The sequence below is a fragment of the Mesoplodon bidens genome, assembly GCF_964165515.1.
Source record: "Mesoplodon bidens genome assembly, chromosome: 11".
In the NCBI taxonomy this organism is placed as follows: Eukaryota; Metazoa; Chordata; class Mammalia; order Artiodactyla; family Ziphiidae; genus Mesoplodon; species Mesoplodon bidens.
Window position 1 is genome coordinate 67,960,364 of NC_138167.1, and position 22,374 is coordinate 67,982,737.

Genomic DNA, 22,374 nt, shown 5'->3' on the forward strand with positions numbered 1-22,374 from the left:
CTCCAAGCCGACTGGGGGACCCTTTTGCCCAAGGACTCTTCAGAAGGCCTCTGAGGGGCCTTACAGCTCACTGGGTACCCCCCCCCCCACCTTTTCAAACAAGGAACCTAAAGGCCAGAGAAGGAAGCACCTTGTTCAAAGTCTCACAGCAAGCCAGAGACCCCACTGGAAGAGGCCTAGGCTCCCAGCCGGCAGCCACAGGCTCACCAACCTGTAGAGTGCGAGCTCCTGAGGGTGCTTCTGGGGCCCCAGGGGGACGCCACAGGGAATAGGGTTTTGTTCCATTTAAAGGAAGAAGCTTCCAACAAGAGATTATCTTTCGGAGACATCACAAGGGTTTAGGCAGAGTCCTGCCTGGCAGGGAGGGGAACAGGAAGGAGGCCACGTGGCTGAGAGGTCAGGGTGTCTGGGGGCCTGGATGCAGGATGGTCATCACACTGTGGGGGCAGTGGGGAACTGGATATGCTGGCTCTGAGGCCTGCTCCCTCTCCCGTGCCCTCGACAGCACGGCCCACGTCGAGAAGCTCTTGCCCTGCACTTCCAAGGGTCGGCCTGGCACAGAGAAGGGCCCTCATTTGCAGAACTGAAAAGAGCACACAGGCTAGGCTGGCCTCCAGCACTTCTCAATAGTATCTATGTAAAGGTGTTCAGTGCCCAAGTTCACACTGCGGAAAACTAGATTAGACAGAGGGAAATTGACGTCTTAAATGCAGAACTTCCACCATGTGCTAGAAGAGAAAGGGCGGGCAGCCTTCCCCAGATGTCTGTGAGCAGGAACCCTCCCTGGCAGAGCGCAGAGGGCACGGAGGGTGGGCTCCCCACCACAGAGCAAGCCCTGGACTAGCTCTTTCTGGCTCTGCTCCGTGCTGGTTGGCTCCCTCAGCTGCTAGCCTCTAAGCCACTCCCCAGGCCTGGACCCCAGCCTCCCAGTTAGAGAAACACTGATAACCCAGTGGGGACGTGCTCCGGCCGGGAGTGGCAGGGCCACCCCCCCACACACACCCCGCCCCGTGCAGGGTCCGTGGGCCTCTCCGGAAACAAGCTGCAGCTGGCACCCTGCTCCCTAGGAGTAGCCTCTGGGGAGAGGGAGCAGCTGAGGCACGGGCCTCGGGTGGTGCTGCACCGCAGCTGTGTTTTGAGGGCTGAGTGCAGCAAGAGGAAGTTGTGAGTGGCCAGGGGCCTCCCCCTCAGCGTCTGCAGCAGCTGGGGCTCCTGGCAGGTCCGAGCAGCCGCTCGCTTCCAGCTGGGACGGCTCTGGGCCCACCACAGCCCTGGGTCCTCTCTGGTGACTCAGCAGTGGCCACAGGCCCCTGAGCTGGGCCTCTTCCGGTACAGGGACTGGGAGTGGTGAGAAGAGGAACCGCGGCCTGATCTCCAAGGAGAGGCAGAGAGGTCTGCGGGGCAGCCCTGGGATCCTCCCACTCTTGGACCCCTCCTGACTCCCTCTACCTCAGAAGGACCACGAGAGCAGCTGGTCCAGGAAAAAGGACGTTTTATTTCCATAAATACTCCTGCTCTCACTCACACACTGACCCCACTTCTGCCCATGGACAGACGGATGGACAAAGCCCAATGAATGAAAGAGACACACTGAGAACTCCAGTGCAGGACCTCCCTTGGCCAGGGGCCTGGGAGCCCCCAGCTGGGGCCACCTGTCTCTCCCACAGTCCCCCCGGAGGCCTGACAGCAAAGGGGCCAGGAGAGTGGAGACCCCAAGGAGGAGTGGGGGAGAGGTGGGGCTCCCCTCACTGGGCCCCCCTGAGACAGTGACCACAGGGCCACGCAGAGAGAAAAGCTAAGAGAGTCAAACCACACACCCGAGAGTGCAAAGAGCTGGGGGTGCAGGCGTCACGCCCCCCAGTCACCCGGTTCCTATGGAGGAGGCCTGAGCTGGTCCCGGCTCCAGCACGGCCCCAGGTTATGGCTGGGCCTTCCCATAAGGCATACGAGACAGGCAGGGATGACCCCTCCCCAGGCTGGGGTCGGGGCTGGGCCTGAGGTCCTGGCCCTTGCCCGACAACCATGCTTCTTTCTCCCCCACGACCCCCAGTCCTTCCGGGGCCCGCTCCAGCCTCCCACCTGTGATGAAGGTCCCCACCAGTGCAAACCGAGGCCTAGCCTCCTGCTGGGTTTGGCTCAGCAGGGGAGAGGCCAAGGAAGGAGGGGGCCACAGTGGGGAGGGGAGAAGCACCAGATCCAGGGGAATATGGCCGTGGGAACCCAGGCTCAGTGGCGGCCAGTCCCGTTGCCCCTCCTCTCCCCAGCCCCTCTCTGTTCTAGAGGCTCCCCCAGGTCTCCGGTGGGGGGAACTGGTCCACGTCCCCCATCTCGTTGTAGGTCTGGTCGCCCACGGTGAAGAGGAGCTTGTAGCGGAGACGAACCTTCTCCTGAGGCAGATACGGTGAAGGCAGAGGGTCGGACGGGGAGAAGAGGCTGCCCGCCCCGCCCCCCAGCAGTGCCCTGTCACGGCCGGGCCCCTCACCTTCTGCGGGTTGGCAAGGAGCAGGACCTGGGTGATGGCTGAGGGGTGGGCGATGGGGTTATATGCTGCCAGCTCTGTGCCTGAGGGCGGCTGCAGCTTCACCCTCATGATCTGCAGACGGGAGGGCAGGATGGGGCACAGCTAGCCCTGGCTTCTCGTCCCCGGTCCCTGGGGAACAAGGCCCAGCCTCCTGCCAGCTCCTCCTCTGGGGGCCCTTCTACCCCCCAACTCCCCAAGAAGAGAGAGACAGAGAGACGGAGACAGAGACCCTACCCCCGCCCTGGAAAGCTGGCTCCCCATCCAGCCCCAAGTCACCCTGCCTTGAGGAGGTGGGGTGGTCTTCCCATGTCACCTTGGGGACGGCTGACTGGAAAACAATGTTGCGGATGGGCTGGGGGGCGGTGCTCAGCATGGAAACCACCACCACCAGCACATCGGAGCGCCCGGGCAGTGGGTCTCGGGCGAAGTGGAAGAGGACCCGGAAGCCATGTTGGTCATACACGGTCACCGGCAAGATGCTGCCTGGCAGAGGAGAAGGGGAGAGGGCGATGGTGGGGGCGGGGCTGGGTGCCAAGCCTGAGCCCAAGCACACCCGACCAGCTCCCCACACCTGGCTGACCCCGGGCACTTGCTGCTCTGCCGGGGATGAATGAACAGACCCAGACCCAGGCTGTCGCCTTGACCCTGGGCAGCAGTGCAGGCAGGGGTACAGTCCGGGGCTCAGACAGGCAGGTGGACTTCTAGTGTGATGGTGAAGGCAGAATGCCCACCCTGGAACTGAGTCCCAACCGGGCTCCCGAAGTGCCGGGCTCCCAGAGCGCTCGAGTGAAGGGCTGGGCGTGCGCTTCACTCATGCTCTCACTGTGCGATGCTGGTACAGCCACTCTGCTTCTCTGAGCTCAGGGTCCTCCATACTGCTAAGACGGTGGCACCACTACCTAGCTCCTGGGGACACCAAGCGGGTGATACCCTCGTCACAGTGAGCTCACAAGATGGACAGCGCTGAGAAGACTAGCCCGTCTTCACCAGTCTGCTCACAGCCTGGTGCCGTGAGCGGCCCTTTTGCTCCCGGGCAGGAGAAGCCTAGGCTTGGACCTCAATCTTTATCCTGGTTCGGTTTTATGATCTTGGGGAGCCCCACAAACCTCCCCTGTCCGGGCCCCGCCTTCCCGGGGAGGGGCGCAGGGGCCATCCGTGAGAAGTCCTCTTGCCTGGGTCACCCTGGAGTTTAGAACGCAGTTTTGTGACACTCTGGGACCAGTGAGAAAACTGAGTCCTGGGAAGAGGAAGGGTCTTGCCCAGAGGCCCCGCTGAGTCGGGCAGGGCTGGGAGGGGAGCCCTGCCTTCCCACCGGCTGCCCCAGATCCAGCTCCTGACAGCAGGCAAGGCAGGTGGGGCCGCGAGCTGACCCAGCCCAGCCGGTACCTGCTGTGCCCCCGCCCTACTCACTGGGTTTGATGGACTCCAGAGGCACAGTGATGTTGGCCAGCGAGAGCTCCGTCGGTGTGGGCTGCTGCAGGGGCCCAGAGGGCTCGGGGGACACGGTGTGGAGGAGGCTGGTGGCGCCGGAGCTGGACAAGCTGCAGCTTTTATTCTGCAGGTCCCGGAGTGTAAGCCGGGGGGCTGGCTGCTGCTTCTCCCTTATTGGAGGGCGGTGCATTGAGAGGTGAAGCTTTGGTGGCCAAGAGACGAGGGGCACAGGAAAGGCTGGGCTTCCTGGCTGTCCCTGACGGCCGGCTCAGACGCCCCGTCTCTCTGGCCTTGGTCTCCTCACCTTGGAACGGGGAGCTCTTGCTCACCCCACCCACTCGGGGTCAATGCCCTAGTCCCTGGCAGCCCTCTGGGCTTTCAGTCTTTGTCAGGTGCTGGCAGGCCAGGCCTAGAGGAGGGCGTGTGAGTGGGGCACGGTCCCCTATCTCTCATACTCTCCAGGCCCTGTTGGATGGGCCCTGCACCTGCTGTGGTCACTCCTGTGTCCCTCGAGCCCAGGACAGCACTTGGCACACGGTGGTGCTCTGGCAGTGCTGCTCACAGGGACAAACCAGCATCGGGCCTCTCCCTGATGGGCCTGGGGCAGGGGCAGGGGCAGGGTCTGGGCAGGGCGTGCCCTCACCACCGCACTTGCTGGGACTCCGGGGGCAGCGACTGCTGCAGGAGGGTCTTCCCCAGGAGATCCAAGTCATCCAGACCACTGCTCGTGGGCAGGGACGTCTGCGCCGGGGGCCGACTGTCCACGTTGGGGGCTGGAGCGGGGTGGGGGGGCTCAGTGCCATCAGACGACTGTCGGGCATAAAAGGATGCGGGTGGGTGAGGCTGTGCTGAGAAGGCGTCAGGTCACCTGGCACTGCCCTGAGGCCCCTGCCCCTCCCGGCAGCAGACATCTGGGGAAGCAGCAGCAGGGGTGTGGACAACATTCCCGCCGGCCTGCGCCCCTCTCACCCCAGGGCCATCGGTGGGCCAGGCCTGGTCTGGGATTCTACTCGAGAAACCATCCCGTTCCAGGGACCTCGGAGTCACCCTCAAGAGAAAAGGAACGGGGAACCCCCATCTCAACCCAAGAGAAACCCAAGGCTGAGACATGCAGGGAAAAGCGCTGTGAGGGGGGGCCCTCCTATCTTCCTCCATCCTGGGATGGGTGCCTCCGCCCCCCGGGCCACCCCTTCCCCCGGCCCTCCTGCCCACCCGTCCCTTCACTGCCCCTCAGACTGCCTGTCCCAGCTGCTCTGCACCTGGGATGGGCCCCTCCTACCTGGAAGCTGTTCCACCCAGCACCATCCAAGCCTGGGCCTGAAGCGGGTGTGGGGTCGCTTAGGCCTGCAGGGAAACAAGACAGAGGTAAAGCCTCTGGATTCGTGAGCAGAGGCAAGAGAGCCGGGGCGACTGTGTGCTGAGTCAGGGTTCCCTGATTGCTACCCTCTCCCTGCACCCCCTCCTCTGAGAGGCTCAGCTCGAAGGGGACACACCCTCTCCCCCCACAAAGGGAACCGGCCGCAGAGCAGAAGTAGAAACCAAAGACCCCAAGAGCCCATTCCCTGGGCCCAAACACGCTTCCTCTCTTGCCACTCAGAAGCCAACTCAACTACTGAGGTCAGGACTTTCACCTTCGTTCATTATGGGGCAGCTGGGAGCCAGCGGGGCGGGGGGAAGAGGGCGTGGGAGACACCACGTGAGGTCTGTAAACTCAGATCCAGGCAGGCAGGGGTCACCATCCTGTGCCCATCCAAACTGGAGGGACACCCTCTGAGCGTCACAAGGGCACTGCGGTGCAGTGAACAGGGCCCTGGGCCCAGGCCTGGCCCAGAATCTGAGCAACCAGGGGCAAGGTGCCGGCTGGGCCGCAGGGTCCGAGCACACCACGCGGATGGCCTGGGCAGACTCTAAAGGCCCTGTCTGCCCTGGCACGTGCCAAGGCTGGCTGCAAAGGAGGGCGGTGGCCCTTCTGGAAGGGGCCTGCTCATCGCCTGCTGGTCGGTAGAGGGCAACAGGTCACCAGCCAGTTTGACCTCTGCCCGCCCTGAAGCACACCCCCAGCCAAGTTCACCCTGGTTTTTAAAGAGAAGCCAAGTTATCCTGTTTGTAGCAATGCCTGAATAAGTGAGGTCCAGCCTGACAGGCAAGGGTGAGGCACGGGAGGCTGCAACTGCTGGGTCTCCACCTCTGGACATGCCCCTCTTGAGACCAGGGACAACACAGTGGAGGCTGCTAACAGCTCCGGGTCAGGCACTGCAGACATGGGTCTCAATCCTCACACAGCCTTACAAGGTGGATGTGGGGTTCTCATGCCTCCTTTAGAGATGAGGAAACGGGCGCTCAGAGGGGCTAAGTAACCTGCCCACAGTCACACAACTGGAAAGCGGCAGAGTGTGCACGTGGACAGAGCAAGGCCTAATTACTGGAGCTCAGACCCAGCTCTGCCACCCAGCTGTGTGACCTCGGGCTGGGGGCAACCTTCCTGTGCCTCCAACGGTAGCATTTGCATCAGAGGACTGTTGTCACTACTGAATGGGACAATTCAGACACGGTGCCTGCCCGGCGCTGGGACCTCTCTGGCAGACGGGAAGTGCGTTTTGCTTACCCCACCCCTCCCCCTCCCCCTCCCTGCCAGAGAGAACGGTTTAGGATGAGCCCCCTTTGTGGTCCCAAGGCTTCCTCCACTCCCCCGAGCAGGGGAGCTGGGTGGCTGCTGCCCTGCCACTTCTGGTTCTGGTTCCCACATTCTCTTTGCTTTGAGTAGCAACCAGAGGAAGCTGGAGGCTCAGGGCTCTGCTGAAGCGACTGGGGGACAGGAAGTGCAAAGCACACAGTGCCTCGCTGGGGGCTGGGCCACACGCTCCTGCTGCCGCCTGGCGCAGGCTCTGCTGGGGAAGACGAGCCTGTGTGTGCTTTCTGGTTACTGGGCCATCTTGACCTCTCAAGCGGGGCCAGGGTCCTCTCTCCCTGAGTCACCTCACCCCGGCTCTGAATGATGAGGGCGCAGGTGGGTGGGACTCCTCAGGAAGCCCCCGCACACCCCGTGGTCAGGGCCTCCTCGGGGGGGTGCTGGCTGACGGGCCCACACAGGGGAACTTGACCTGGTCCGCTGACCCCCTTGTCTCCCGCTCGTCCCTCCAGGCCCTCACTTCCCGTTCCCGGCTGACGAGCTGAGTCAGAGCAGCCATGAGTGAGGCTTCAGGATCTGAGGGCCTCGTGCAAAGCCTGGTGCCCCGTCGGGCAAGTCACTCAGCCTTTCTAAGCCTTGCTCTGGCATCTGCAGACCAGGGACGTTGACAGCACCGTCTCCTGGGCTGAGTGGAGGGCGGGCTAAGACACAGCAGTGCTCGGAGGCCGAGGTCAGGGGAGCCCCCGCCGGGACCCCGGCATACCATCGCTTCTCGGAGTCCGTCAGGTGTGGTTTTCACCTCAGAACTAACTCAGGAGAACACAGTCTGACTTGGCTTCCAAGTTAGTTTCCCAACATATCCTCCGAGACTCCTTTGACAGGGCAAGGTCTCCTTGACAGAGCCCGACCACCTCTATTTCTTCACGACTTCGAGCCATTGTGAGGAGGCTGCTCTGAGGCTCTCCTGCTGCTACGCTCTCAGGGGGCACTGCTGCGCCTGAAAGCTGCAAACTCTAAAACTGCTTGGCCGGCTGGGCGCCCTCTGCTTCTTCCCCAGGGATGAGCCTGCTCCCCATTGGGCTCTGGAGCCCCGACCCTGCCACAGTGACTGCAGGCCTGGCCTGGGACCAGCGTGGCTCACAGAGTGCCTTGTGCTCCCGCGGGCCTCCCTGGAGCTTCCAGAGCTCCCCACCTCTTTCTCAGTGGCGAGGAAATGCTGACTTGCCTGGGGAGCTCCCAATTCTAGGCTCTAACCTGCTGCAGGGAAATCCCTTTGTTTTCCCTCAGGCCGCCAGAGCCTAGGTGTGGCTGGCTTATCAGAGGTGATGCCAGCCTTACCGTTTTAAAAAAAAAAATTTTTTTTGGCTGCGTTGGGTCTTTGTTATTGCACGTGGGCTTTCTCTACTTGCGACAAGCAGGGGCTACTCTTAGTTGCGGTGCGTGGGCTTCTCATTGTGGTGGTTTCTCTTGTGGAGCACGGGCTCTAGGTGTGTGGGCTTCAATAGTTGTGGTACATGGGCTTAGCTGCTCCGCGACATGTGGGATCTTCCCAGACCAGGGCTTGAACCTGTGTCCCCTGCATTGGCAGGTGGATTCTTTTTTCTTTTCTTTAAAAAATAAACTTATTTATTTATTTATTTTTGGCTGCGTTGGGTCTTCGTTGCCGTGCGCGGGTTTTCTCTAGTTCCGGCGAGCAGGGCCTACTCTTCGTTGTGGTGCGCGGGCTTCTCATTGCGGTGGCTTCTCTTGTTGCAGAGCATGGGCTCTAGGCATGCGGACTTCAGTAGTTGTGGCTCACGGGCTCTAGAGCGCAGGCTCAGTAGTTGTGGCGCAGGGGCTTAGTTGCTACGCGGCATGTGGGATCTTCCTGGACCAGGGCTCAAACCCATGTCCCCTGAATTGGCAGGCGGATTCTTAACCGCTGCGCCACCAGGGAAGTCCCACCAGCCTCACACTTTGACTGTAGGACCTGGCGCAAGCTCCTTCATTTCCCTGAGCCTCAGTTTCCTCAGCTGTGAAATGGGCCTGATGCCTCTCCTCCATCCTCCAGAGGACTCACAGGAGGAGGAGGAACACGCTGACCTGACTGCGCTCTGAAAGCTGCCTTGTGTACTGGGGGCATCACCCCCCACCTGCAGCAGAGCCTGCCCTGCTCTGGGCCCCGCCCCTTCCTCACCCAGAGACATGAGCTCATCGTCAAGTAGGGAAACTGAGGTGCTGGGCTGCTCCAGGCTGGCCTGGTCACCAGGGCGGGTGGGCGTGGCTGGGTCAGTGGTGCCCACCGGAGGGAGATCCAGACCTGAGAGGTCCAACAAGGCCGAGGTGCTCCCTGGGGTGGGTGGGAAAGGAGAGTCAGGCCAGCCTTGGGCGGAGGACACTCAGAGTCCCTGGGGTCTGGGAGCAGCGAGCTTCCCCTCCTTGGCCACACTCCCTCTGCCCCGAATCTGCTTGCCAGGCCTCTTCTTTGGCACATGGTGTCCTTTCCTCACAGAATGTACTTCCTTCTTCCCTCTCTCTTGGCCAATTGCCTCCCATCCTTTAAGGCCCCTCTTAGACTCCGATGTTTCTGTGTAGTACCCCACCCCCACCTCTCCCAAACAGGGCCAATTCTAACCTCTCCCGGGGGGGCTGTCACTTTACCCTGAGTGGAGCCGAGCCTGTAATGCTGATGTATCAAACCCTCTTTGCCCACTTCTGATAATTAAACTAAGCCTCGGGGGGTGTGACCTAGCCCCACACAACAGGTGCCAGACTTGTCAAATGAAAGAAAGGCCTTCCTTCTTCTGCCTGTCCTTGCCAAACCCTCGGCTCCCTCCCCTCCGACCCGCATCCAGACCTCCTCCCCGCCCCCACCTCCACAGCTGCAGGCTTGGCACAGACTCCAACCCCAGCTCTCTCAGTGGGGGCCTCCTCCATCTTAAGGGGCCACCAAGCTCTGTGACCAGCACCCTAGCCAGGACCCTATGGCCCTCCGACTCAGGGGCCCTCCCAGCTCTCCTGCCACCTCCTCACCAGGGATGGAGGCGGCTGTGGCATCGCCGTTGACCTCCTCGCCCCGCACCAGCTGCTTGTACAGGTTGATGACCTGGGTGAGGTTGTCGTTGGCTTGCAGGATCTCCGCTGGAACAGACAGGAGGGGAGAGGCCAGGCTGAAAGAATGTGGGGGCCTCTGGGGGGGATGAGCACCCCACGGCCATCTCAAGCCTCGTGGGAGGGGCCCAGGGGCAGCCCACCTCAACTCCTCAGACTAAGGCCCTCTGCGACCTGCCCTTGCCCAGTCCCCTCCACGCTGCCCCGTGCCGGCCCCCGAATACACAGGCGTGCACCGGCCTCCAGGCCTCCACTCGGGCTCTGCTGTCTGGAGACCCCCGGATCTCTGCATGGCTGCACCCCTTCCTACTTCAGGTCTTTATCCAGTTCACCTCAGGGAGGCCCTCTCTAACCCCCAGCCCGCACCACCAGTCCCGCCTCTGTTTTTCTCCACGCCCCTTACCACCGCCTGACAAACTGCCCCGCTCACACCCCTGCTTTACCGTTTGTCTCCTCTTATCAGGCTACAAGCTCCATGAGGATTTGGCTCTGCTGATTTTGATCACTGCCATACCCCCCGGGGCCCAGATCAGTGCCCGGCACAAACTAGGCCCTCATTGATGTCACCTCCTGGGGGCCAAGGCTTAGAGGGATCTGAGCAGCAAGCCTCTTGGGTGGGGACCAGGTGCCTAGCACATGGGAGGCGCTCAGGGAACTCCTGAGGAATGGAGGCTGAGACGGTACCTAGACTGCTGCCCAGAGGCCCTGGCTGATGTGGTGGCACAAAACAAGGACGAGACCCTGACGTGTGGCCCTAGCAGGAGCCACGGGCCCAGCTCTGGAAGCACTCAGGCCTGAGGGGTTTGCTCTAGGTTTCGAGCTCACCCTAACTGGGGAGGCAGTGTCTGGAGGGAGAGAGCCTCCGGTCCACCCTGGCTCTGCCACTGTTCTGCTCTCGGATCTGGACAGGTCACTTCCCTCCCTGAGCCCCAGTTGTGAAATAGGGACAATTCTCCCTCCTGTGCAGCTTATGGGCAGTAAATAAGGTGTCTGCGAAAGGGCTTGACCCAAAGGGCCTCTAAAGCACATCAGCCCTTGATCGCCGCTTCCTTCTTCCTCAAAGTGGAGAAACCCAAGGTCACTGCTGGAGAAGGGGGCCCCCTGGTGGCAGCTCCTTCCAACTGCAGCTCACCTAAGGCCTCATCATTGTCCTCCGTGTCGCTGGCCAGTCGGAAGAGTGTGGGCCGCAAGCGCTCACAGCGCTGGTACAGTTCCTGGGGGCAGCAGGGCGGGCAGGTCAGGGCCGGCGGGGGCCCTGCAGTGCGTGGGGGGTGGGTGGGGGCGGGCGCACCTTCATGAGGTCCTCACTACTTTGCGCAGCCACGCCGCCCTGGCTGTGGTTCATCACCATCTCCGTTAGCAGCTTCACGTTGTTGTTCACCTCCTCGATGGCGCTCACCCGCTTTGAGATCTTCTCCATTCGCTTCTGGTCCTGGGGAGGCATCCGCAAACGGCCCCGGAGCACCTGAGTCAGGCCTGGACCTGAGCCAGGCACTGTCCCACACCACCCTCTGCTGGGTGTGATATCAGCCCCTGCTAAGAGCCCCTCGGGCCCAGGACAGGGCACTCTGGTCCAAGAAGCCCTTGACCAACCCTGTGTTCACTTCCTCTCCTCTTGCCAACGCCCCCTGGACCCAGGCCTCCGCAGGAGCCCATCAGAATCTCTAGGGGTGGCCCAGGATTCTGGGTTTCCAACACACTCACCAGGTGATTCTGGAGGGCTGGGAGCTAGATTTACACCTGTGTTTCTACATAACCCTCCCCCTCTGTGTTTGTCCCTTGAAAGGAGGTTCAGTACTTGAGAGTGAAAGGGGACCTTAGCGGTCACCAAGTACAACGGAGAAACTAGTGCCGTGACCCCCTTGAAAGGCCACTGCAGCAGTGACCCTGCTATCCCTCTCCCACTCTGCTCACCATGCATGCTCCTCCCTTGTGGAATGAAAGGTGGGCTTGTGCTGTGCCATCTGATACAATCGCCCTCCTTGAGAAGAGCTGCCCTTTCTCTGGGCTGTCAGAGTACACAGCTTGCCCTGAGACAGCCAAGAGTGTCTGCCCTTTGGGTCTCTGGACTGCACTTTTTTGATGACATACCCTTATCAATACAAAAGATTTCAGCGTGCACCCACAACACAGGTATACATACTTATAAAATACATGTACATTATTCTCTCTCTATGTATATGTATGTAAAATATACTATATTTTGAACATAGTAAGGCCTAATTTCCCTCTAACTTTTACAGAAGAGGTATTCAGCCTCACAGAAGCCAATGCAGGTCAGCTTGCCTGCTGGGAAATTCTTCCTTCCACACGCTGATCCTGGCTCTGCCCGCAGGGTCCCCCTGACTCGGTCAGCTCTTTCTCTGCGGTCACAGCCCTTTAGTTGGGCCACTGTGCACATGTACACACGACCTCCCTCAGTGGCCCAGCTCAACATCCCATCCCGCCACCCCCTTGCACTCTGGGCTTGGCCATCACCTCCTGCACCATCTCCTTGATGAGTTTGTTGGCAGCTCGGAGGTCCTCGGGGTGGGAGCTCTTCAGCAGGCGGGCCAGCATCTGTGGAGACAGAGGGACATGGCTGTGACGGCAGTCCCTGGGTCTGGGGTCCCGTGCTGGCTCCTTTTCCTGGTGGTGGGATGTGAATAAGTTACTAAGCTCTCCATGGCATGGCAAAGATCTGACACCTTACAGGGTGGCCGTGGGACAAGTGACACACTGCACGTAAGCGCTCTCTGCAGCGCCCGGCAGAAATAAGCTTTCAACAAATGGTGTGAAACATTACATTACTACTGCTAGAGAATTCTTCTGGAAGGATGTACAGGAAACTCAACGTTTACCCCCTGGGACTAGAGCGGGTAGAAGAGGAGCTTTTACTTTTTATCCTACCCCCCGTGCTGTTTTAAGTTCTTGCCCATGACCACGTGCTTCTTTAACAAAAAGCTAGTAAAATCATTGTTGAGAAGGTCACAGACATAAAGACAGGCAAGCTCCTTCCTGATCAACCTATAAAATGCCCTCAAACCAACCCCAGGGCCACCAGCCTCAGGCCTGCATTTACTAAATGAAGGGCACTGCGCGGGCAGCACTCAGCACGTGTGAGGGCTCAACACCCGGCGCCCGTCACCCACTGACCCCCAGTGGGCCTGGAGTCCTCATCTGGCCCTCCCTGAAGCCTCACCTTGGATTTCTCCTCGTCTTCAAAGATCACATTCTTGGGCCGTGGCGGAGGAAGGGGAAAGATGGCATCATCTGGAAGCTTGGGGTCGGCCTTCACAATCCCTGCAGCAGACGGCGGTGGGCAGACTGTCTCAGGGGCTGGGGTGGAGGGGAGAGGGGGATGGGGGCGGGCAAGGGTAGGATGGAAGGTGGAGGGCAGGCTTTCTCCAGCATGCGGGTGCTGGACTGTGGGGGGTCAGGGCCTGCTCCTGAACTACCATGTCCAATAGTGTGTGTGCGGGGTCGGGGGCAGTTAGAAACCTGTATTTTGAGGCCATACCATGGGGACCAGTCTCTGACTCAACCTCATCTTTTCTCCATCCAAGCTGGCCTCAGGCAGAACCATAAAGAGGCCCCACTGGCTCTATGTTCTTGAGAAGTTAAAGGGCAGACCTAGGACCTTGCTGCCAGAGGCCCTGAAGCTGCCAGAGCCCCAGGGAAGAGGTGGTCACACCCCACCTCTGGGGCCTCACCCTGCTTCTTCAGCATCTGGTAGGCCTCTGCGATCTTCACCTCCTCAGGGAGGCCAACCGTCCAGCTGTAGAGAAGCTCCAAGATCTTGTTCTTCACCTTCTCCGACGTCCGAGAGCCCAGGTACTTCGGGGACGGAAGGGAGAGGAGGCTTTGACATTGCCCGGCCCCACACACTGTGGTCCCAACACCAGCCTAAACCTGGCTGCCTCCCCAGGACTCCTTCAGAAACCTCAGCCTACACGACCCTCCCACCTGACCAGCCTGAGCTCACCTCCTAGCCCTGCTGCTCACTAGCTGTGCAAGCCCTGGGTGTCCCAGTGCCCCGCCTGTTAAGTGGGGATGACAGCAGTGGCACCGTGCTGGGGATGCAGAGCTGACACAGGTAAGGCCCAGAGCCCAGCGAGCCAGCTCGTGGAAACCTTAACTGTGACCTCAGCAAGGAGGAGCCACCAGGCTCCGGGCTGACCAGGGAAGGAGCAGGTGTGGAACCACTCGGCCCCGGGCTCCATTCAGTCTCCCAGCAGCAAACTCGGCAGAGGGAACCGGCTCTCACTCCGGTCATCTCCTGAGAAGAGCTGCTGGGTCATTCAGCCGCTCTGGTCAAGGGCTGGGTCTGAGCAAGGATGGGCGAAGAGGTGGGCTCTTACCCAAGGGGCATCAAACATGTTCCTGCCCTAGGGGAGGACTCCTCAGGCCCATCAGAGGCTCTGTCACTCAGGTTTGGGACCTCAGCATCCAAGGCCTCAAGGAGGCCACTTTTGTGAGGTGGAGACAGGGAGACCCTCCACTAGACACCTAGGCGGGGTGCTGTGGCCAGGTCTGCAGGGAGAGATCTCAGAGCCCGAGCAGCCCGCGCTGGGGAGGCCGTTCTGTGTTCACTGCAATCATTCCTCCCTAAGTGTCAAGCAGCTCCAGAGCTGGCCGGCCACCAGGCAGCCTGGAAGCATTCTTCCTGGAAACCCAGCCGTCCCAGACTCAGCTGTGAAGGGAACCCTGAGAAAGGGTCTGTGTTTGTGTCGGGTCAGGATGAGGCCGGTCAGCCACCCCTCCTTACCGCTGTCTGACAGCGCAGGTCTGAGCGTGCGCCGGGAGCACCCACCTTGGGCGACACGACCTTGATGAGCTCGTTGAGGAAGCGGAACTTGCCCACCTCGTCGTGGAACCTCTTGCCACAGCTCTTCATGCATGTTTCCAGCACCTGGGGGGGTGGTGTGAGGTGTGGGGACCCCCAGGGAGGATCAGAGGAGGTACCCTCCCTCCCACGCCTCAGCCGGGGCCCAGAAGCCCAGGGACCAGCAGTGAGAAGGGGGAAAATGACTCTTGAGAAAAAGGATTCTGAAGTTCAGAGGCCCCCTGAGATTGATCACCACCCTCTGGGGGACAGGGCTGGGCCACCCCGAGAGCCTGGCGATGCCCAACTCGCAGCACCGACTTAGTCCCTCCACGGCTTGGCCATATCTGAGGACCACTCGTAAATTACTTTCTTACTATTTTCCTTTGATGATTTTTTGAAACGTAAATAGGCACCATCAAACTCAGCCTTATCCTAAGCTAGATGTATGTGAAATCAGAGGATTAATATGTATTTCAGGGGAAAAAACCCCACCCAAACCCTAACATGTTAAAACAAATACATAACTATTAAAAGGAAAACTGTTTATCTACCACCATCTAAAATCAGCTTTGCTGTATGGTTTGTTGCTATCTGACCCATGCTTGGGGGCCACAGCAGTGCACCCCCTGCTCTTCTGCTACTGGCTCAGCTTTGAAACCTCTGGCCTGAGCCCAGTTGTCACCCCTTGTGCCCCTGTGCTGTCCTGTGCCTGGAGGCCATCGATGGGCTGGCCCGGCCCGGCCCCGTAATGCATCTATAAACACAGAGCTCTATTATAAACACGAAGATTTCTGGATGCATATACTATAGGGGTTCTGGTCGGTGGGTCTGGGGTGGGGCCCTGATTCAGCCTCCTGAAGGTCTGAGGCACAGCTGGAGCTGGGAATCCCTGGGCTGAATGACCTAGGGCTTCCTCCCCGCAAGAAGCCTAACTGTGCAGGGTCTGGGGTGGGAGGCCAGCCCACTGGTTCACTGTTTGCCATGGGACCCTCAGGGGCTGGGCCACACCCCCATTCAAGGCCATCTGGGCACAACTCCCTTGGGCTCTAAAGAAGAACCTGGGGGCTTCCCAGGTGGTGCAGTGGTTAAGAATCCGCCTGCCAATGCAGGTGACACGGGTTCGAGCCCTGGTCCAGGAAGATCCCACATGCCGTGGAGCAACTAAGCCCGTGCACCACAACTACTGAGCCTGCGCTCTAGAGCCTGCGAGCCACAACTACTGAGCCTGCGCACCTAAAGCCCGAGTTCTGCCACAAGAGAAGCCACTGCAATGAGAAGCCCACGTACCACAATGAAGAATAGCCCCCGTTCACCACAACTAGAGAAAGCCCACGTGCAGCAACGAAGACCCAACAACGAAGAGCCAATGCAGCCAAAAATAAATAAATAAATAAACTTATAAAAGAAAAAGGAAGAACCTGTTGGGACCCCAAAAACTTCAGTGTTGGCCCCCCCCCCGGTGCCACCCACATGGTCAGGGGACAGATGGCACCGTGCTTCCCCTTCTCCTCACCGTCAGGGCCTGGATCGCCTCCCACTCCTGTGGGGACTGGATCTTGTGGGCCAACAGCCGGGTGGCAAGTGGAGGCCTGGGAGAGAGGAACAGCAAAGAGCCAGACTAGCCGCAGAGCCCCGGGCACCCCAGGGAGGGCAGCCGCACTTCCCCGCTGGAACTGCAGCCGGCAGCGGCTTCTCCAGGACACATGCAAAGGTCCAGCTCCCTCTCCGGATTGGGGCTGGAGACTGTGGCACAAGAGGGCAGGACCAGGTAGGGAGCACAGGCCGGGGACCTTTGAAAGGCGTGAGCTCAGCCCGCTGGCCGGCTTTACTGAGAACTATGACCTGCCGTGTCCTTGGCTTGCCATAGGGACAAGTACAGAGAGATGCCCACAGCCTTCAAGGGCCCAGCCTGGGAGCAGAACATGACAATGTGCACAGAATATTCTGCTGGGAGAAGTCACGGTGGCAATGGTGACATCATCTACCAGATCATGAAAGACCTGTCACCAGTGACAGTAACAGCTAACACATACGGAGCCCTTATGATGTGCAAGGCACCTCACATCCATCTTCCTGCCTAACCTCCACAAGAGTCCCCTGAGGTAGGCAGCACCATCACCTCCACTTTACAGTCTCAGAAATGGGGGCTCAGAGGCATCTAGTTACTCATCTGGGCAACTCAGCGAACAGAAGGGACGGGACTCTCACCTGAGCAGCTGGACTGGAGAGCACACACGTCACGCTGTCTGCACGGCATCCCGAGTGGAGCATCTATGCTCATGGGGTGCGGCAGAAGTGAAGCACACTGAGCTGTGCTCCCCAAACTTCAATGCCACCTGGGGAGCCTGCTAACAACATCCCCCGCAAGCTCCCTGCCGGGCAGTCTAGTCCAAGTCTGGGTGCAGCCCACAAATGGACATTTTTGACAAACACACCGGGTGATCCTAATGCAGATGGTTCTGGTTCTTCCTTGAGCAAAGGGCCTGCTGGCCCCTCCCAGCTGGGGAGCACGCAGTTCTCTGGGAGGCCCTCCCCAACAAAGCATGGGTGCGGGTCAGGCAGCCCTGGGATTCATCAAGCCCGGGACTACCTACTCCTCTCTACGAGATCTTGGGGCAACTGCTGAGCTCCCTGAGCCTCGGTTTCTTCACCTGTAAGATGGGTCCAGCAAGGCCCACCTCAGAGGGTGGCACACAGTGGCACTGAGTACAAAGTGCGCGCTGCCATTGTTAATTTGGGAGCACTTAAGAATGGAAACTGGGTCTCAACTCATCCTCGTCTCTGCCCAAGGCCAGGGTCTGGAGTGTGCACGGCAGGTGCTGAGTATGTGAGTGAAAGACGGGGAAGCCACCTACCCCTCAAAGTCCTCGTTGAGCTGTTCGCAGAAGCCGTTGATGCTGGCCCAGTGCAGCTCCTTGTTCAGGGGGTTTGTGGCTCTGTCTGGAGGAGAGGAGAGGGCCAGTGGCCTGGTGAAGGGATCCCTGCCTCTCCCACTCCCTGCCCTGGCGTATGGCTGAGCATGCGAAAAGGCCTCCCCCCTGGACTCCCTGCTCCGACGGCCCCAAGACCCCAGCGCTGATGTCCGTCAAGTCAATGCACAGATGAGCTGCCGTCTGCGGGCTCCTCCTTGCAGCTTCTTCCCGAGGGACCCCACGTCTAGAGATTGTGCTCAGGGGTCGTTCCCCTCCCGCATTGCCCCAACCCCTGCTGCTGTACGCCTGTCTGCACCTCCTCTGATTCTGCTCCTGAAGTGTCCCCATAATTCTCACGGAATTTACTCTCAGAGGAGATCCAGAGGTAAGGGAAAAAAGCAGTAGTTCCAACCTCAAGGAGCTTTGCAGCTGGGAAGTGGGCCAAGGTCAGCTAGGTTCTCAACAGAATGTGACAGAGGGAGGCAAAGGAGCCGTGGGAACCGGTAACTGGAGGAGGGGACTCAGGGGAGCCTGGAGCCAGGGGAGGCTGCCTGGAAGAGGCAACACAAGAAGTGCTGGAGGGACTTAACCAGGCTGGGGATGATGTGCTTCCGAACAGCTCAAGGGTTGCAGGTGAGAAGAGCTGTGGATAACAGCTCAGGACAGGGCATGGGGGGCCTTGGGAAGGACTGCGGCTCAGGTATCGCTTCCTCCGTCCCTAACAGCGCCACCTTCCCCAGGGCAGCACTGCCGAGGCAGCTCTCTGCTGTGTCCCCCAGACCCGACCTTCATCGTGGGCCCAAGTCTGCTACTGCACCGCATCCCAGCCACTTATGCACGCGCCCGTAAATGCACACCCAGTAAATGAGTGAATGGATGCGGGCTCAGCTGCAGGCAGGCAGGGGGAGGTTCTGGGGGAATCCGAATCCAGGAGGTTGGGGACTCGGCCTGTGGCGCCTGCCCATTTGGGGCCCTGTGCTCTGGCGGGAGGCCTGGAGCCCTAGGATCCCAGTGCCTGGCAGCCAATCATTCAATTCATATTTATTCAATAAATATTCTGAGTGTGGAACCACAGCAGTGAACAAGACAAAACCCCTGCCCTCTTGGAGCTCACCACCCAGCAAGAGAAACACTGACTACTCAGATAAACAAACAAACACACGATACTGTACACTGTTGCAGAGTGCTATAAAGAAAAACAGAGCATTAAAAAAAAAAAAAAAAAAAAAACAGAAAGAAAGAAAGAAAACCAGAGCAGGGAGAAGGTATAAAGAAGTGTGTGTGGGGTGCTGCTTTCTGGGAAGACTTTCAGAGGTACAGCTGAGCGGAGATGTGAAAGAAACATTTCCTCTGTGCATACAAATCTCTGTTCCAGGAGCCCTGCAGAGCCCGCCAGTCCCTGGGAGAAATGAAGCCCCTGCTGACCACCCAGGAACACCAGAAACAGCTGCCCCCCATCTACTCTGCCTCCCAGCCTCCCAGCCTCCCAGCACGGCCAGAGGCTGCTTAGAAAACTAGAATGGGGCTGGATATTGCCTACTCAATGACATCCAGCCTGGGGACCCTAAAACAGGAAGTCCCTTAGAGTGTCAGAGACACATGAGTCTGAGTGAGGACAAAGAAAGTGGTTCTAGAGCCCGCTCCTAAGGCAGAAGCCAGTGAGGAAGAAGTAGTGGCATCCTGAGACATCTTCTCTGCATCTGGTTCAGAGCGAGGGCCTCTGGGTCCAAGGAGGTCTGACCAACCTCTCTGGCCCTGGCTCCCAACTCCCAGACCTGGGGGGAGCACTCTCCCCAGCAGGCAGCAGGGTAGAACACAGAGGGAAGGAGAAATTGTTTCACAACAGGGCACGACTCCACCCTGTCACTCTACAGTGGTGACAATGCCATCAGTTACCCACCAAAAGCTACTCTTCACCTCCAGTCACTGCAAGGTAAGAGCTTACAATTTTGCTAGGGCACAAAGGGCAAGAAAAAGAGAAAACCACATCGGCCGCAATCTATCAGTGTCTAGCCTCCTGCCAAACCTGAGTGGCCTGACTCCTGTCTGTTTTTCAGATCAGACTCTTTGGCCTCTCAGAAAAATCCCACTGTTGCTAAACCTGACACTGTTCTGTAGCACCCACGGTTCAAGGCTTGCGGCCTGTCAGATCTGTCAGCCGGGGCCCTGCCCATCCCCCCTAAGTTACTGCTGAGACCTGGACACTTGTGGCGTTCCAGAACAGTCGGCCGCTGAGTGCTTCCTTTCCATGCCCTCCCCCACCACTGGCCAGACTGACTCTGAAACATCCTTGGAGACGGTGTGCTTCTGGGACCATCCTCAGGATTCAACTCTGCACAAGACTGGCTTAAAAGGGGCTGGTCATAATCCCAAAATCATCCTGTGCAGCTCCCTGGTGCGCCTGGAGTCAAGGGGCTGAGATGAAAGTAGACCCAGAGGAGTCTCTGAGGCCCTGGTACAGATGTGACCTGAATGGGAGCAAAGACTTGGGAGGGAGTTGTCCCTAGTCCAGGCGGGAAGCAAGCCGCGCTCTCAGGAACAGAGTCCAGTAGTAGGTTATGAGAGCCGAGGATCTTCTGCAGTGTGGGACACGGAGGTCAGGTAGACAGTGTGAGGGCTAGTACTCAAGCCTAAGTATTAGGAAATCGTGTCTGAGGAGACACAGGAGGAGATGCAGGGCCCTTTGGAGGAAACTTAGCAAGGGCTAGGAAAGGAGTCTTTGGTGGGGGGTGCAGAATCTCAGGGCCTGGACTGAGGATAGTGACAGAGAACTTGAAATCACTTCTGGAATCTGAGACAGGACCCTCCCAAGCCTGTGGGGTTTGGGGGTTTCTCACTATGTGGCCAGAGCGCGGAGGATTCGATGGGTTAGTGGGTCCTACCTTCCAGGGCGAGGGAACGAACAAATCTGAGTTGCAAGCTCAATAAAGAGATAGGAGAGAGTCACGCCATGCAGCGCCAGAAAGTAGAGGATTCGGGGCTCAAGGGGAGCCTGGTCCCTCGCTCCCGGGTGTGAGGTGCAGCTATCGGGGCCGCTCGCTTGCTTCCTCCCGGAGTCCAGGGAATGACTTGGGTGTCCGCTCCGCGGAAAAGTCTGGGCCCGAGGGAGCTGGAGGCTGCTCTCTCTATCCCGGGGGTTCTGGGCGCAGAGCCGGGCGCAGCTCACTCCTCCCCGGGGGTCGCGGCCCAGGAATCGGAAGGGTGGGCGGCGCCTGCTCCCATCGCCGGTCCGCGCAGCTGGTGGGGTCTCCCTTAACCCCAGGGTCGGAGGTATTGGCTTGGGACACCACCCCTCCCGGGCCGGGGCAAGGCGTGAGGAGGGGGCACCGCGTACCCCGCCCCCGCCGGGAAGGGGCCCGCCTAGTACCCCCGGTTCCGGTTCCGGTCCGGCCCGCGCCCCTCCCGGACACTCACTGATTCGCGCCTCCAGAGTCTCCGGCTCCATCGCAGGCTCCATCCGCCACAGGCCCCCAGCCTCGGCACCGCCCCCCGCCCCCCGGCGCTCTCGCGGGACCTCCTCGGCACCGCCTTCCGCCGATTAAAGGGGCAACGTACGTCCCGACGCGCGGAGCAGAAGAGCATTCGGCACCATAGAGGCGCGAACGAACTCGCCTAGAGCGCCACCTGCTCTCCCAACCCCTTCCCCAAGCGGCGTTAACATCGTGGGAGGGACTCGCCGCCTGACTTGTTCACAGCGCTCTGGCCGGAAAGGAAGCCGAGGGACTCGGGGCTGAGGGCTGCACCATGGAAACCTTGCGGGACGCTCTAAATCGTTCTGCGTCACGGCGATGCCTATGATCGCTTCCGGAAGAACTTTCCGCGGCCATGTTTTTGAGGGGCTCTGAGGTCACTTCCGTATCCCTGAGCGGGTATTTCCGCTTAGATGCAAAGGTAGGAGGGTCCCTTAAAACGGCAATGCCGTACGTTGGCCGCTGTGAAAATAAGTCAAAGTTTGAGTGCTTACAGTGTTCCAAGTATTGTTTTAAGCACCCCCCCCCCTTTTTTTTTTTTTGCGGTATGCGGGCCTCTCACTGTTGTGGCCTCTCCCGTTGCGGAGCACAGGCTCCGGACGCACAGGCTCAGCGGCTATGGCTCACGGGCCCAGCCGCTCTGCGGCATGTGAGATTTTCCCGGATCGGGGCACGAACCCGTGTCTCTTGCATCGGCAGGCGCACTCTCAACCACTGCGCCACCAGGGAAGCCCTAAGCACTTTTTCTACATTTGTCTATTTACTCCTCACTACATGAACCAGGTAGTTTGCCTGAGATCACACAAGTGGCAGAGCCGGAACCCTGTACTGCATTCATTCTACAATCATTTCATGCACTCTGTATTCGCCTTTCTCTGGGACAGGCGCTGGAAGAGAAAGGCAAGGCCAGATATTTATTACACAACGTGGTAGGGGAAGCCCACGGGGTAATGGCAACACAGGAGGGGCCCTCTACCCCAAACTGGGGTGGGGATGGGGGATGGGCCCTCTACCCCAAACTGGGGTGGGGATGGGGGAGGGGCTCTCCTGTCAGGGGAGGTTTCACTGGGGAGGTGATATTTAGCTGAAAGACAGTCAGAATTCTCCAGGTAAACCTGGTGTGAGAAGATATTCCAGGCGTAGGGAACCAAAAGTTTCAGGGCTCACAGGAGAGAAAGAGTATGATGAGGTCAGATAATTGAAAGTATTTCAATACGGCTTCAGAGGATGTAGGCCTGGAAATACGCTGGGGCAAGATCACGCAAGTCCTGCGTTTAGCTTTTTTTCTTGTGAACTATGCTGGAGATGTCCTTAAAGAGTTTCACGCGTAATGGTGACAAAGTCAGGCTTTTGTTTTACAGAGGTCCAGGCGGCCACAGTGGGCGGAAGATACTGCTGGGTGCCAGACTGAAGTCAGGCAGGGCAGAATGAATAGACTTCCTAGCCTCAGTGCCTTTTCTCCTGCCGTTTCTCCCCCTATTACAGACCCTTTTCATCTGTTTTCTCACACGCGG

At 59.3% G+C, this 22,374-nt stretch overlaps 1 protein-coding gene across 3 annotated transcripts; it reads right to left on the minus strand.

Annotated features, from left to right (window-relative positions):
* Nucleotides 1–1,475: 1,475 nt before the first annotated feature.
* GGA1 (golgi associated, gamma adaptin ear containing, ARF binding protein 1) lies at nt 1,476–21,166 on the minus strand. Of its 3 annotated transcripts, none has more exons than XM_081247947.1 (17): nt 20,805–21,166; nt 17,334–17,418; nt 15,992–16,067; nt 14,419–14,562; nt 13,364–13,487; nt 12,853–12,989; nt 12,150–12,230; nt 10,963–11,103; nt 10,804–10,885; nt 9,594–9,701; nt 8,758–8,910; nt 5,232–5,296; nt 4,596–4,762; nt 3,932–4,122; nt 2,835–3,004; nt 2,483–2,593; nt 1,476–2,387 (listed from the first exon to the last, which is right to left on the minus strand). In XM_081247947.1, exons 1-17 carry the CDS (start codon nt 20,845–20,847, stop codon nt 2,277–2,279), a joined length of 1,989 nt encoding a protein of 662 aa, XP_081104073.1. In that variant the 5' UTR covers nt 20,848–21,166; the 3' UTR covers nt 1,476–2,276. The 3 variants fall into 3 exon arrangements, with proteins under 3 accessions (XP_081104073.1, XP_081104074.1, XP_081104075.1); XM_081247948.1 differs by having other exon boundaries at nt 12,853–12,953; nt 14,464–14,562; nt 20,805–21,163; XM_081247949.1 differs by lacking the exon at nt 20,805–21,166 and adding an exon at nt 20,273–20,789.
* Nucleotides 21,167–22,374: the final 1,208 nt, after the last annotated feature.